The sequence below is a fragment of the Scatophagus argus genome, chromosome 20 (assembly GCF_020382885.2).
Source record: "Scatophagus argus isolate fScaArg1 chromosome 20, fScaArg1.pri, whole genome shotgun sequence".
Lineage (NCBI taxonomy): Eukaryota > Metazoa > Chordata > Actinopteri > Scatophagidae > Scatophagus > Scatophagus argus.
Window position 1 is genome coordinate 5474192 of NC_058512.1, and position 13845 is coordinate 5488036.

General features: G+C 43.7%; 2 protein-coding genes across 2 annotated transcripts in view; one reads left to right on the forward strand and one right to left on the reverse strand.

The window, feature by feature from the left end:
* mtrex (Mtr4 exosome RNA helicase) overlaps nt 1-5082 on the reverse strand; it is a 17774-nt gene extending 12692 nt beyond the window's left edge. Inside the window, exons 1-11 of the mRNA XM_046375280.1 lie at nt 4922-5082; nt 4423-4563; nt 3996-4062; nt 3772-3834; nt 3478-3590; nt 3175-3349; nt 2947-3037; nt 2527-2651; nt 1913-2011; nt 1583-1703; nt 1356-1487 (exon numbers count right to left, since the gene is read on the reverse strand). Coding sequence (XP_046231236.1) covers nt 1356-1487; nt 1583-1703; nt 1913-2011; nt 2527-2651; nt 2947-3037; nt 3175-3349; nt 3478-3590; nt 3772-3834; nt 3996-4062; nt 4423-4563; nt 4922-5022 — 1228 coding nt within the window. The 5' untranslated portion in view covers nt 5023-5082. The remainder of the gene's footprint in view (nt 1-1355; nt 1488-1582; nt 1704-1912; nt 2012-2526; nt 2652-2946; nt 3038-3174; nt 3350-3477; nt 3591-3771; nt 3835-3995; nt 4063-4422; nt 4564-4921) is intronic.
* Nucleotides 5059-13706, forward strand: dhx29 (DEAH (Asp-Glu-Ala-His) box polypeptide 29). The gene is made up of 28 exons (XM_046375274.1): nt 5059-5433; nt 5639-5712; nt 5919-6032; nt 6123-6252; nt 6332-6471; nt 6563-6712; nt 6800-6926; nt 7020-7178; nt 7384-7552; nt 7769-7889; nt 8005-8397; nt 8486-8752; nt 8872-9015; nt 9220-9396; nt 9541-9681; nt 9790-9934; nt 10041-10161; nt 10298-10382; nt 10609-10697; nt 10875-11003; nt 11162-11237; nt 11392-11616; nt 11757-11893; nt 12102-12192; nt 12305-12604; nt 12680-12811; nt 12968-13064; nt 13353-13706. The coding sequence occupies exons 1-28, from the start codon at nt 5265-5267 to the stop codon at nt 13406-13408; spliced, it is 4158 nt and encodes a 1385-aa protein (XP_046231230.1). The 5' UTR covers nt 5059-5264; the 3' UTR covers nt 13409-13706.
* Nucleotides 13707-13845: the final 139 nt, after the last annotated feature.

Consider the following 13845-nt stretch of genomic DNA (forward strand, 5'->3'; position numbering starts at 1 on the left):
GTCTACACACACACTGGTTAAACAAGCTGGCTTCTCAACTGTTTGCTGCAAAGAATTGGTCCCTACGAGTTTCTAAATGACAGACAAAGAAAGAAAACAGTTTTCGCAATTGAAACTCTTTCAAACAGAAGATGGTTAGGTTTGGACCAAGGGTCGTTTCCAAGTGATGATGGCACTAAAATCTGTGATGTGACTTTTCTGTAGGTACACAAAAACAGGATCTTACACCATTTTAAATGCAACAATTTGCTTTCCTTTGTCATTTATGATAGTAAAGGAAAAGTCGTTGGATTCTGGACTTTTGCTTGGAAAGAAGAAGCAATTCAAAGACGTCACTTTGGGTTCTGTGAAATAGTGATGAGCATTTCTCTAAATTTTGGGGTATTTTCTACACAAAACGATTAATCCATTAATTATCAGCATATCAACTGAAAATAATGGTTAGTTGCAGCCCTATTTTCTCAAATTACTGGGACTAGATGACTGGTGATAAGTTAAATAATTGTATTTCAACATTTTCCCTTCAATCAAGAGAAATTTTCTTCAATCTAATGAACTGCTATCACTGGACGTTATCTGCCTTAGTTTCTAGGAATGTATGCTGGAACACATGATGTTGTTGGAAATGTAAAATTATCTTTGGCAGAGTTCTTCCACTTTTTCAATACTGATGAGGCCCTCACTGTTGGAAGAGCTCAGCATTAAAACAAACCTCTGCATTTATAAAAATGTCACAATGCAGAGAAAACAAACCAAGATGAGGGAGGAAAGTGTTTCTCAAGATTTCATTTACATGTTTTATTTTACTGAAAAAAACTGGAACGTGGATACGAGCCAACCTCAATCTACTGCTGGATTATCTCTCGTCCTGCAGAGATTTGTCCTCATGAAGCAACTTCACTTATCCACTGGCCCAAACAGCAGGACCAGCTGTGCAAGCACAATAAGCCATACTCATGGCACTCACTCCAGTGGGGAAGATTTATTCAGCTTGGCTTGCCAACAATTTAGCATTTTGGTAAGAGGTTTCGCTTGCCTAATTTCAACTCCCTCCCTAACACTCATAGCAATTTGTCACAAAAATTGTCTTTGTTTTGGCATTTCTGTCTGTGAAGCCAACCTGCTCACCAACTCTGAAACTAACATCAACATGCTGGTGATGGCGTCACTTTACATCTGATAACCGACTAATGATCATATGCCGAAAACACATCACCTGCGATCAGTCTCCTGGTTCGGGGGTCTGACTTGAGCCTTACATTCTGCATGCATTTAACAAAACAACCTGGACTATTGTGATCACATCTACTCAAACTGATAAAGTGCCTGCAGAAGCGGTACAAACACTCACAAACCTCTGTTAAAGTCCAGTTTGGCCACCTGCAGAGCATAGGCCTCACACTCTTTCTTGCTGAAGCTGAAAATGATGACAGGCTGGAAGTTCCTCTCCATGATCATCTTCACTATCTTGAACACACTGGATGGACCTACGAAAATCAGGTAACATGAATTCTGAAGTAAATTAAGACATTTGCACATTTTAATCTTAAAAGCTGAGATACACACACGCGCGCACACACACCTTTAGTGCCTCCTTTCCGTCCTCTTGGGTCCCACTTGCCCCCTCCGCTGCTGCTCCCAGAATCCCCTGCGTCTCTAAGCACCTGCATCGCTGTGTTGAAATTGTCCTCTCTGAAGTCTCCCTGGAAAAAAGTAAAATGCACAAAGATGTTATGTTTAAGATGTGAAGGCTGGTCCCCATGGATGAATCCAAAATTAGGAAACAGAATGTGGGCTGATATGTTTACAACTAAACACATCTGCTCATCTACAGGATTAATTAGCCAACTGTCTTTCACATCTCCTCTTGACAGACCCCAAGCGGCGGCGCAGTTTGTGTGTGAGACCTTACATTTTCATCAACAACCAGGTGGAGTCCATCGCCCCCTGCTGGGAAAATGTAGTGTTGCAGTGGAGTGGGACGGTAGTCTGTGTAGACTACATGGCACGGCTACAGGAGACATGAGACAGAAACATTCAATTAATTATTTAACTAAAGAAAAAGCTCACAAAGAAACAGTCCTGATCCTTTCATATAGACACATAACTGTGTCATACTCATGTTACACACACCCTCTATGTTGTGGGAGAAAGGAACTTAATGCTTATTAGAACCCTTAATGTTTGACTATTCAGACACTTGGTGATGTTTGTATTCAGTTTCCAGTCTTGGAGCTGCAAAATTAATTTTGTCAGCACATTCTTGTACTATATATATGTATATACTTGATCGTCACACTGCAATACACCTTGGCTGTTAAAAGGAAGACTAAATGCTGAAGACTTCAGCTATGTGGGAATACTTTAAAGTGAGCAATGACAAGACAAAGACAAGGTGCCAAATAAGCAATTTGAAAACCAGCCTACCAAGGTGGCACAGCAGCCATGAAAAATCACCTGGATGATGTAAAGCAGTGAGCTACAGATGGTGTAAACCCCATCACCTAAAATAAAAACCCATCCCACCTGCTTATGTAAGTGGCAAATCCACTCAGCAAACTGTCTGGCATTGGGGATGGTGGCTGACAGGAAGACGTAATGCACATTATCAGGAAGAAGAATGATGGTCTCCTCCCACACCACACCACGCTCTGAAACACACAGAAAGCAGATGGGTCTGTTACAAACAACGAGTCTGTAAGACACAATGTTTGTATTTTTTTCCTGGGACAGTTGTTAAAGCAATAACATTTTCCAAAGAACTACTGATGTAAAGAAGCCGCTGTGCTGAAAATGCTGATACAATAAACAGGTTAGCATAAATGACAAATCACATGAATGAATCTGTCCATACGAGTGGGTTTTAAAAGACACCAAATGTGCCAAAACCACAGTCGGCATCAGTTAATCAATAATGTGTCTGTGCTGTCTGTATTCTGTACACACCTGCATCTCTCATGTAATGGATCTCATCAAAGACGACCCACGCCACTTCCCTCATAATCTCAGAGCCTCGATACAGCATGCTCCTCAGGATCTGGAGAAAAGCAGTTCACTGTGTCAGAGCAAACTCTCAGCACTGTTTCACACTCAGCCTGCAGCACAGAGACCACCAAAGTGATATTTCTCAAAGCTAACAGTGACTCCGCTTTTTCAGACTTATCTGCATCTAACCTCTGTTGTCATGACAAGGCAGGAAGCGGTGGGATTTATTGTGACATCACCAGTCATCAGTCCAACATCCTGAAACTCCTCATACATCTCTCTGTATTTCTGATTGGAGAGGGCCTTGATGGGGCTGGTGAAGATCACTCTCTGCTTCTCTCTCAGGGCCAGTGCAATAGCATATCTACCAGGAGGAGGATAAAAGTGTGTATCAGTTGAGATCATTGATCTGGCATGACCATCTTCAACTGAGTGCAACTGAAAGTGTCTAAGATAAACAGCTTAAGTGAAAGGTTTATTGAAAAGACTCACTCAGCACAGACAGTCTTGCCAGCAGAGGTGTGTGCAGACACAAGCACAGACTCATTGTTGTCAATACATAAGATGGCTTCACGTTGGAAAGGGTCGAGAATGAAAGGGTACTCCTGCAAGACAAGCAAGACACATCAAAACAAATGGAAAACAATCCAGTAGTCAGACCAGTTCTTGGAAAACACCTAAACCTAAAAGATTTTATGAATGACTGCCACAAAAATCTATTTAAGAGTAACTGGACAACATCTACACTGAGCAAACTCAAGGACCAGATTTAAAGGTGTATTATACCTTGGCTGCTTTTCCCACTCGAGGTTTCAGTGGTTTATATTGATCACTGGCAGGCAGAGCGACCTGTTGGAAAAAGACTGAATTTTTAATGATCCAAGTTCTGACATTCAACATCACAGAAAAATTGGAGAAAACTCCTTGTTTACCTTTGGTATAAAATTATGTGAGTAATATGCAAAGCCAACAGCACAGCCTGCAAATCTGCTTCGATTTGGTGTCTTTACCTCATGCGAGCATCCTTCCACAGTCTCGACTTGCTCCACCTTCACTTGGGGCATAAATTCTGCAAGACTGAAGTAAACGAAACACCTGTTACCTACAAGGCAACATATTCTTCAACACACAAAGCTGCTGATTGACTTCGAGCTGAATCTACACGTCACAGAAAGAGTCTCAACAGCAGTTCTAACTTTGACTAATGTAATATTTATTGCTGGGCACTGATTTGCTGATTAATTCCAGTAGTGAAACAAGCACTTTGACATTTTCTTAAGCAAAAGTACCAATATTTGAGTCAATGGATTACTTGGCATCATTTTGTGGTTATGTTTACATGATGGTAACTAAAAAATACATCAGTAGACTCAAGTGATATCAGCAGCACCTAAGCACCCTAACAAACACACAGCCTTCAAATGCAAGTCATCTCACTTTAGGTCATTAGCCGAGACTGTCTCATGTCGAGATTTCTTTCCAAACACCACCTCCTCCCCAGCATCAATGTCTGCCACCCTCTTGCCCCGGGCAGACGGACCAGCATCCTTCTCAGTGTCATTTTTACCCCCAACTTTGCTGCAAAAGAGAAAAAACACACAGGTTCAGAGCTGTGGTTGGCCAAGCCTGTCCTGATATACTCTAAACAGGAAGAGTAATATGACATGAAGAGTTCTTAGCTAGCTGGACCGTTGTAAATTTCAACGTCTCTGTCGTACAAAACTGAGTTTAAACGTAAAATTTAGCTAAGGCAATGAGGACAAATCAAAAATATTCGGGTTAACGCTTACCAAAACCAACTACTTCATATTATGCTTCATTAACGAGTTAATGCTAGCAAGCAGGTTTGCGTTAGGATAGTGTCACAATCTGGCACGAGCAGATACAATGCTACGTTTAACTCCCTGGACAATTTAGCTTTAGCTTTAGAATTTACCCTATATCTGGTGTCAACGAGGCGGGTATCTTTCTGCTTGTGGTCGTTTGTTGTTCATCGTCAAACACGCTGAACAACCCGTCTCCAAAGGCGTCTGCCATGTTTCTTAGGGGTACACTTCCCACAATACAACACGAGGTTGCTACTCGGTAGTACTTCCGGTACGGAAGCCGCGTTGTCCAAAAGTTATCTAACCTGACGTTTGTACGAAGAGAAACATACTGCAAATCAGTGTGTTTTCTTGGTGTCTACTCGTAACCACCACCTTTTGAGGCTTTGCGGATGACTTGGCACCACATACTCACATAGAGGAGTCGCAGGCTGGGAGTGTTTCCGCGACGTTATGGGTGGCAAGAAGAAGAAATCGGCGCAAGCGGCTACTCCGGTGTCCCAGGCAGCAGCGGCGGGCAGGACCAGTGCCGCTGCAGCGGGCAACGGCGTGGCGGAGGAGGCGAAGAAACAGCCAGCCAGTAACAAACCAGCTAAAGCAGCAAAGGAGAACAAATCCAAAGGTGGTACAGGATAGCTGGTGTCATCTGTTCAGAAACACCGCAGTACTGTGTCTTTACCGCTGAAAAGCAGGGAATACGTTGATGTGGTGATTTTCAGGCTGTAGCTGTTGAATTAGACAATTTTGTATAGGTGTTCATACTGTTGTGATCAGCGCTGTATGTTATATTTGTAAGGTATATTAGTGTACTTGTATTCTTCGTGCAGCCCCGAAGACCTACAGTCTCGCCAACACTGCCCAGGTCGACACAGGAGGAGTCTTGGACAAGTCGATTCTTAAAGTAAGTCACTGGATCAGGAACTAAGTTTGTACTTTATCCTTACTGGGCAGCAAATGTTGCCGCTATTACCTGTACTTCAATAGCTAACACACTAATATAATATATTGAAATAGTCCATATTCTGCTGTAAATCTCATCCATTTTGTCAAGTGTATTCCATGCTGTTCCAAATGTTGACTAGAATGGGGTTTGATCCTTTAACACAGGTAAGTATCCATGCTGACCTGGAGAAGAAGATCATCAAGCTGATCAATGACTTCAGAGAGGAGAATGGGGACAAAGGGCCCATATCGGGCAGACTTACAAGCAAGAAGTTGCTGGTAAAGACAACATTATTCCTCTGACTCTGTGAGCTGTTTCCGTGACAGAAGTTTGTGTCCAGGTTGGCGCTGACTTGTGTGTGCTTGCAGGACCTGTACACAGCTCTGCAGAAGTTCAACTTTAAGAGAGAGCACATTGAGGAGGCAATGAAGAGTAGCGTGCTGTACGGAGGGGATCTCCACTCTGCCCTCGACTGGCTCTGCCTCAACCTTAAAGACGGTAACAGAGGGTCAGCAGTCGCACACATGCACACAAAGCTGTCAGAACTGTGACTGTGAATTCATTGTCTGTGTGCCAGATGAGCTGCCTGAAGGTTTTAGCCAGCAGATGCAGGAGGAGAGCCAGAAGACCAGGCCCAGGTTCCAGCCTCCTGCTCAGCAGAAACCTGCAGCCCCAAGCCCCAAAGCACCCACCAACACCCGCAAAGACACCACCAAGGTGTGTGTGTCTATTTACAAGTGTGTGTATGGCCTAGACAGATGCGTAATGTCACACTAAACTGAACCTTGTGTGTGTGGTGTCTTGGCAGGCCACAGAGAAGGATGATGCTGCGAGCATGAAGGATTGGATCTTAAGGTATGCAGAGCAGAGCAGTGATGATGAGGAGGAGGAGGAGGAGGAAGAAGAGAAAGCAGGGAAGAAGACACATAACCCTGAACTCAATGAAAAGTTTGATCCAGTAAGTGAAATTAAAGCAACTTAAAGGTGAGATCTCGTGTAGTTTGAGATTCTGTGAAGTAACCGTGTGTCATTTCCTGCTGTGTAGAATGACAGGTATTTGGTCCTCACTGCTCAACTGTATGACACAAAAGAGATGGCGGCTGCTGCCAAGACGAAAGGAGACAAGGCGGGACAGAGGATGGCGCAGGACAGGATACGCGTCATACAGCAGGGTCGGTGTGCTCTGACTGTCACATGTAAAGATTAAACAATTTCTTCTAACTTACTTTCAACTTTCATAGAACAAATGTATTTTGTGTCTCTAGAAATGAAGCAGCTGGAGTCCCACCCCATGTTTAATCCAGCTATAAAAGTTGTAGACGTGCCTCAGAAGGAAAAGAAAGTACTTCCTGTCAGCGAGGACAAAGAGGACCTCAGCTTCAAGTTATTCGAACAAGCTGAAAAGGACCCTCCTGCAGAGAAAGGTTCTAAACATCACCATCTGAGTCAAAATTCATTCATCTGGGACTTTAAAAATAATATCCTGAAAATCACCCCTTTCATTTAATGTCTAGAAAAAACAAATGAAAACAAGTCTTTCAAATAAAATTCATAGACATAAATTCGTGGTGGCAAATATACAGACCCACAGACTTTTTGCTGACTGTTTTGTTCAATTTTTCTTTGCAGTTGTGAAGAAGAATGAGCCAAAGGATATACGCAATTTTGACTACACAGCTCGCAGCTGGACAGGAAAGTCCCCCAAACAGTTCCTCATCGACTGGGTCCGAAAGAACCTGCCCAAGAGTCCACCGCCGGCTTTTCACAAGGTTGCAGCTGGTAGATACTGGAGATGCAAGTAAGTGTGTGTGTTTGTGTTCGTTTCTGTCTTTGTTCACATATACGAACACGTATCTGTTGTTGAATGTAGAGGTACACTCGTAAAGAGCAAAATGTTTGAGGTAATCTGAAAATCCGTTTAAGTTGAGTGCTCATACAGTAAAAATGGCAGTGGCAGTTTATACTGGGTTTATGACCAAATATGACAATATTTTGTTCTGATTGCATTGATCAGGGTGCGTGTTCAGAGGCCAGATGATGTTCTTGAAGTTTGTCCGACCATCCTGACTGAGGACAGCATGCAGGCTCAACATCTGGCGGCCACACTGGCACTTTATAACCTGGTTAAAGGACAGGTAATACACACAGGGGATACCACCATCATACTATCTTTCTATTCTTGATGTCACATTTTGTTTTTTCTTTATTTTAACTAATCCACTCCCACGCCTCTCGATTGTTCTTTCTCAGTCAGTGCACCAGCTCCTTCCTCCAACCTACAGAGATGTGTGGCTGGAGTGGAGAGACAGTGAGCAGCAGAAACAGGAAGAGAGTCGCACTGCTGCCAACAAACCTCGAGACCAGTTCATCTCCCGCCTCCTGACCAGACTCAAACAGCAGCAGAACCAGAACCAAGTGCAGGATTCTGGGTCCCAAGTCAAGCTGGGGCAGGGCAGGGCTGAGGATGAAGAACCTGAAGAGTCTTGGGAGAACCTGGCTGGACTTGATATTGGGGAGGGAGGAGAAGAATTGGAGGACAAGTGTGGGAAAAGAGGAGGGCGAAAGGAAGCAACCGGAGCACTTGAGGCATCCAGAGAGCTCTTTAAAAAGCTGAAGAAGTCCCCACTGGCCCACAAACTGCAGGTAAATGCCCTTAGGCATTCCACAATTTACTATAACAATCTCTTTAAAAAGCACAAACCAAGTCATTCAGCAATATTTTACCTTTAAGGCAGAGCGAGAGCAGCTTCCTGTCTTCCAACACCGGCATCGAATCCTGGAGGCTCTGCAGCGCCATCGTGTGGTGGTGGTGGCCGGTGAGACGGGCAGCGGAAAGAGTACCCAGATTCCTCAGTTCCTCTTGGAAGAGCTGTTAACAGGAGGCAAAGTGTCACAACCCTGCAACATTGTGGTGACACAACCCCGCAGGATCTCTGCCATTAGCCTGGCCTGCAGAGTCACTCAGGAGCTTGGCTGTGAGGATGGACCAGGGTCGAAGGTGACACATATTTTTAACAAAAGACATCCTAAGGCTTGATAAGCTTTAATGTGAACGCTGATAGTATGCACTGTAAGCGGCTCTGACGATCGTGTTTCATGTTGAAAATCACGTTTCAGTCATCGCTGTGTGGATACCAGATCCGAATGGAGAATCAGTCTGGGGAGTGGACCCGCCTGCTGTACTGTACCACTGGAGTTCTGCTTAGAAAACTACAGCACGACAGACACCTCAGCTCCCTGACGCACATCATTGTAGACGAGGTACTTAATCAAACACAGCATATGCAGGTTTCTTAATAGCATCTTTGCAGTATTACAGCCTTATGCTGTCATCCAATCCCTACCAATCCACAGACCCTCAGTCAAGTATATGTGACGAACAAGACATCACATTGAAAAGTCTGTTCTGCTGTGTTCTTTGGACTTCTCAAAACTATCTGTCTCACGTCACATCCAACTCCTCAGGTCCATGAGCGCAGTGTCCAGTCAGACTTCCTGTTAACCATCCTGAAAGACGTCGTTATGAGGAGATCAGACCTGCAGCTGATCCTCATGAGTGCCACAGTGGACTGTGATAAGTTCTCCAACTACTTCAACCGCTGCCCAGTGATCACCATCCCTGGCAGAACTTTCCCAGTGGAGGTAGGAGGGCCTTTAGCTTGCGTTTACTTGTATACAGAATCTAATTTAACTATCCGTTTGTATGTTTTAAAAGCTTGGGAAATGGCCATGTTTTCTTTAAGTCCCAGTTTTATTGTGTCTTTTTTTTTACATTTTATTTTCTAGGTGTTCCATTTAGAAGACATAGTGGAGCAGACAGGGTACATCCTGGATAAGGACTCAGAGTACAGCCAGAAAATTCTTGAAGAAGAAGAGGAAGTTAGCATCTCTGTCACACAAAAAGGTGGCAAGACGTTACAGCACCAGGTAACATTTTCTCTCTGCAGCAGTAATACAGTGTGTGTGGTTGTGCAGTGGCATTAATGTATATGCAACCCACTTCTCTCTCTCTCTCTCTCTCTCTCTCTGTTCCAGGAGGTGATAGTGAAGGACTCCTCTTCTGGATGGGACCTGGGTCCAGATCTTGACCACTTCAGTAGCAGGACTCGTCAGGTGCTGCAATACATGAACCCTAATAAGATCAACATGGACTTACTGGTTGACCTCATTGGCTACATAGGTACAACACGAATGCCAGTTGTGAATAACAGAGTACATATGCATACGTGACTTGTTTAGCTTGTGCTCCATGTGTCATAAATGTCTGTATTTCTGTGCTGTGCCAGACAAATCCCCACAGTTTGCAGAGGTGGATGGAGCTGTTCTTGTTTTCCTCCCTGGTCTGGCTCACATCCAGCAGCTCTTTGACCTGCTGTCCTCTGACAAGAGATTCAGAGACAAAAACAGGTGAAATACACGAACTGGTCTCACGGACTGAAATCCGGTGTACACTCATACGAATCCTGCGCCAGGCCATTGAAATCAAAAGAAATGGTTCTACACAGTAACTGTGCATTTAACTTTTTTGTCTGGCTCACTGTAGGTTCAGGATTGTTGCTCTCCACTCGACTCTGTCATCAAAGGACCAGGCAGCTGCCTTTACGTTGCCCCCTGCTGGAGTTAGAAAAGTATGTCTGGATGTGGTATAATAAAGCTTTGAGAAATAAGAAAATAGAACAATCAACAAAGTCTATGTCCTCTTAAAACCATATCACACTGCAACTGAATCTTTTGCTTGTCTTAAAATGAAAATATGATTTGGTACTCCATAAAAATAAATAATTTGACTGGGAAACTAAAGTAAATATATTAATAAATCTTGAAAATCCCTACTGCTGCGCTCGTGTTTTTCAGATTGTCTTGTCGACTAACATAGCTGAGACGGGTGTGACTATTCCTGACGTCGTGTTCGTTATCGACACCGGAAAGACTAAAGAAAATAAGTAAGGCCTCATGAACAATACCAGAGAAATGTTGCTACTGGATCTGTTCCATGGTTTCAGTCTCCAGCATATGTGTTTTATCTAACTGTCTGTCTTTGAGAACTGAAATTATAAAGCTTAAAAAAGAATAACATACAACCCTGCATGCATCTTTGACCAGTCTGCTTTGCAACTCAGGTACCACGAGAGCAGCCAGATGAGTTCTCTGGTGGAAACATTTGTTTCCAAAGCCAGCGCCCTCCAGAGGCAGGGGAGAGCAGGACGTGTCCGAAACGGCTTCTGCTTACGGCTTTACCCAAAGTACAGGTATGGAGGTCATCGTTCATCATGCAGAGATGGAAATGTACACAGGAAACAGCAGGATTTGCTAAAAAAAAAAAAAAGGCAAAATGTTATGTCATATTCCTGTTTGAGATCAGGACTGTTGATCTTTTCTGCTCTTGTTTAATCCCCCTTAACCTCAGGTTTGACGCCTTCATGGATTATTCCATCCCAGAGATACTACGGGTCCCACTGGAGGAGCTCTGCCTTCATATTATGGTATATAACCCAGCCACACAAATAAGAATTCACAAAATTCTTCCACCTCCTGTCGTTTACCGTTTACCACATGCGGAGACGTCATTGAAGCTTCTGTTTAAAACTGTTCCCTCCCCAGTAATCTCCTCCACTCACCTCTTTCCCCCTCTGGTAGAAATGCCAGTATGGTTCCCCAGAGGACTTTCTGAGCCGGGCCCTGGATCCTCCTCAGCCCCAGTCTGTCAGTAATGCCGTCAGCCTGCTCAGGAAGATCGGTGCGTGTCACCCCAGCGATCATCTCCTCACCCCTCTGGGACACCACCTGGCGAGTCTGCCCGTCAATGTGAAGATTGGCAAAATGCTGATCTACGGAGCCATCCTCGGCTGCCTCGAGCCCGTAGTACGTCCCGCTTTGACTATATTTCTTTGCAACTGTGTTAGGATTATTGCCACTGTCACTATACGATGTCATTATTATATATTTGGACTCGTGATTAGTTGCATATGTTTCCATAAATGATTATAAGAGATTTGTTTCAGGCGACCATCGCAGCAGCCATAACGGAGAAGTCTCCCTTTTCCACACCAATGAATAGGAAGGAGGAAGCCAACCTGGCCAAAGCCGCCCTGGCACTGGCCAACTCTGATCACCTGACGATATACAATGCATATATGGGGTATGGACATTGAACAAGTCTTGAATTCAGTGTCTTCAAGAAAGGACTTGAGTATTCAAAAGTCTCACACTTAATTTAAAATAACAAAATATGTATTTTTTTTTCTCTTGCCTGTTGTTTTTGTATGTGGTTTTGCGTTGTCAGGAGATACTACAGTATACATCTATAAGAAACTGTGCATTTTTCTGTTAACCTGTCATGCTGTTAGGTGGAAGAACTCACAGACTGAGGGACAGAGATCAGAAATGTCCTATTGCAGGAAACACTTTCTCAATCGTACAGCTCTCATTACAATAGAGGTAACACCTTACGTTTGCTTTCTCATTCTCAGCTGTGACTCACATTTTAAATCAGATTGTCTCTCTGTACCACCTCCTGTCTAATCTCCTGAGCTTTGACTCATCTGCCCAGGATGTGAAGCACGAGCTGATGAGGATGATGGAGCAGGCAGGTTTCTGCTCGTCTCGTTCCTCCTCCTCCTCCACCAAGCCTCAGACGGCCTCGCTCTCCAAGCAGCAGATCTCCATTCTGAATGCAGTGCTGACGGCGGGACTCTACGACAGCGTGGGCCGGGTCTTGTGCACACCTTCCGTGGATGTGCTCGAGCGAGTGGCCTGCACTGTGGAGACGCCCCAAGGCAGGGCTCAGGTCCACCCCTCGTCTGTGAACCGCAACCTGCAAACGCACGGCTGGCTGCTGTACCAGGAGAAGGTTTGGGTGAACAGTGTGCATGTAGTATCTGTTTCTTTTTAAGTCAGATTGGTGCTAATAAATGTTGATCCACAGGTGAAGTACACTAAGATCTACCTGCGAGACACCACTCTGATATCTCCTTTCCCCATGCTGCTGTTTGGAGGTGACATCGATATTCAGCACAGAGAAAGGCTCATCACACTAGACGGATGGATCCACTTCCAGGTCAGACGTCGCCAAGGTTTCTCTGGTTTCTCTATTATCACCTGCTGTAGCAGCAGCAGCAGTTCTGTTCATGCAAACTTCATCGTGAGGGACAACAAAATGGATCTTCCTCCAGATTTATTTCATCAAATCTTTCTTTGTTGTTCCTCCTTAAAGGCTCCTGTTCGGATTGGTGTGATCTTCAAACACCTCAGGAAGCTAATGGACTCTCTGCTAGAAAAGAAGCTGGAGAACCCAAGGATGAATCTGGAAGGTAAACTTAAGCATCTTAAAAAAAAAAAACACATGTGAACGGGTTTTTATTCATTCTGACATCAGCACAGTTTATCAAGGCCTGACTAAGCAATGATTTTTATACTTGGAATTCAGAAAAGCAGCTTAAATCATCCAAACTAAAGAACTAAAGCCAAATGGATTCAAGAATATGTTTTTATAAAGAAAAACACACTGAGGCTGCACAGTTTTAAGTGTATTTCTCTGTGGATAAAAATAAAGAAAAATTTTCATAGATCTGATCTGATCCTGTCTATGTCTGCTGTAGGCGAGAAGACCATCCAGATGATTCTGGATTTGATCAAATCAGAGCACGCTGTGTGATATCGGACTGCCAAAGGATCTTATTGCCACCGAAGAACTTGCATATCAGTAACTTTTTCTTACAGGCCTCTCAGTCATGAGAATGAGCTGTTGTTGGCTCTGGTGTTCAGTATTCAGCAGACAAATGCGGGGGGTCCCAAACGCAGACTGATGGTAACCAGGAACTTCGTCTTACTCACATTGAGGAGGACTGTGTCATATGACATTCAAAAATACATGCTTAAATTTGAGAGGAAAGAAACAGAAATTTATGTTTCCAAATGTGGTTGAAATAAAACTGTAAACATTTTTACTCTAACCTTTCATTGTGTCGTGGTTAATAGTAAAAAATAAAATAGTGCCTTAAATATTCTATAAATAAATGTGTAATTGCGGCCACAAAAGTATGTCAAAGATGCAGTTGTGTGAATAATGGGGATTTAAGTATTTAAACAAAG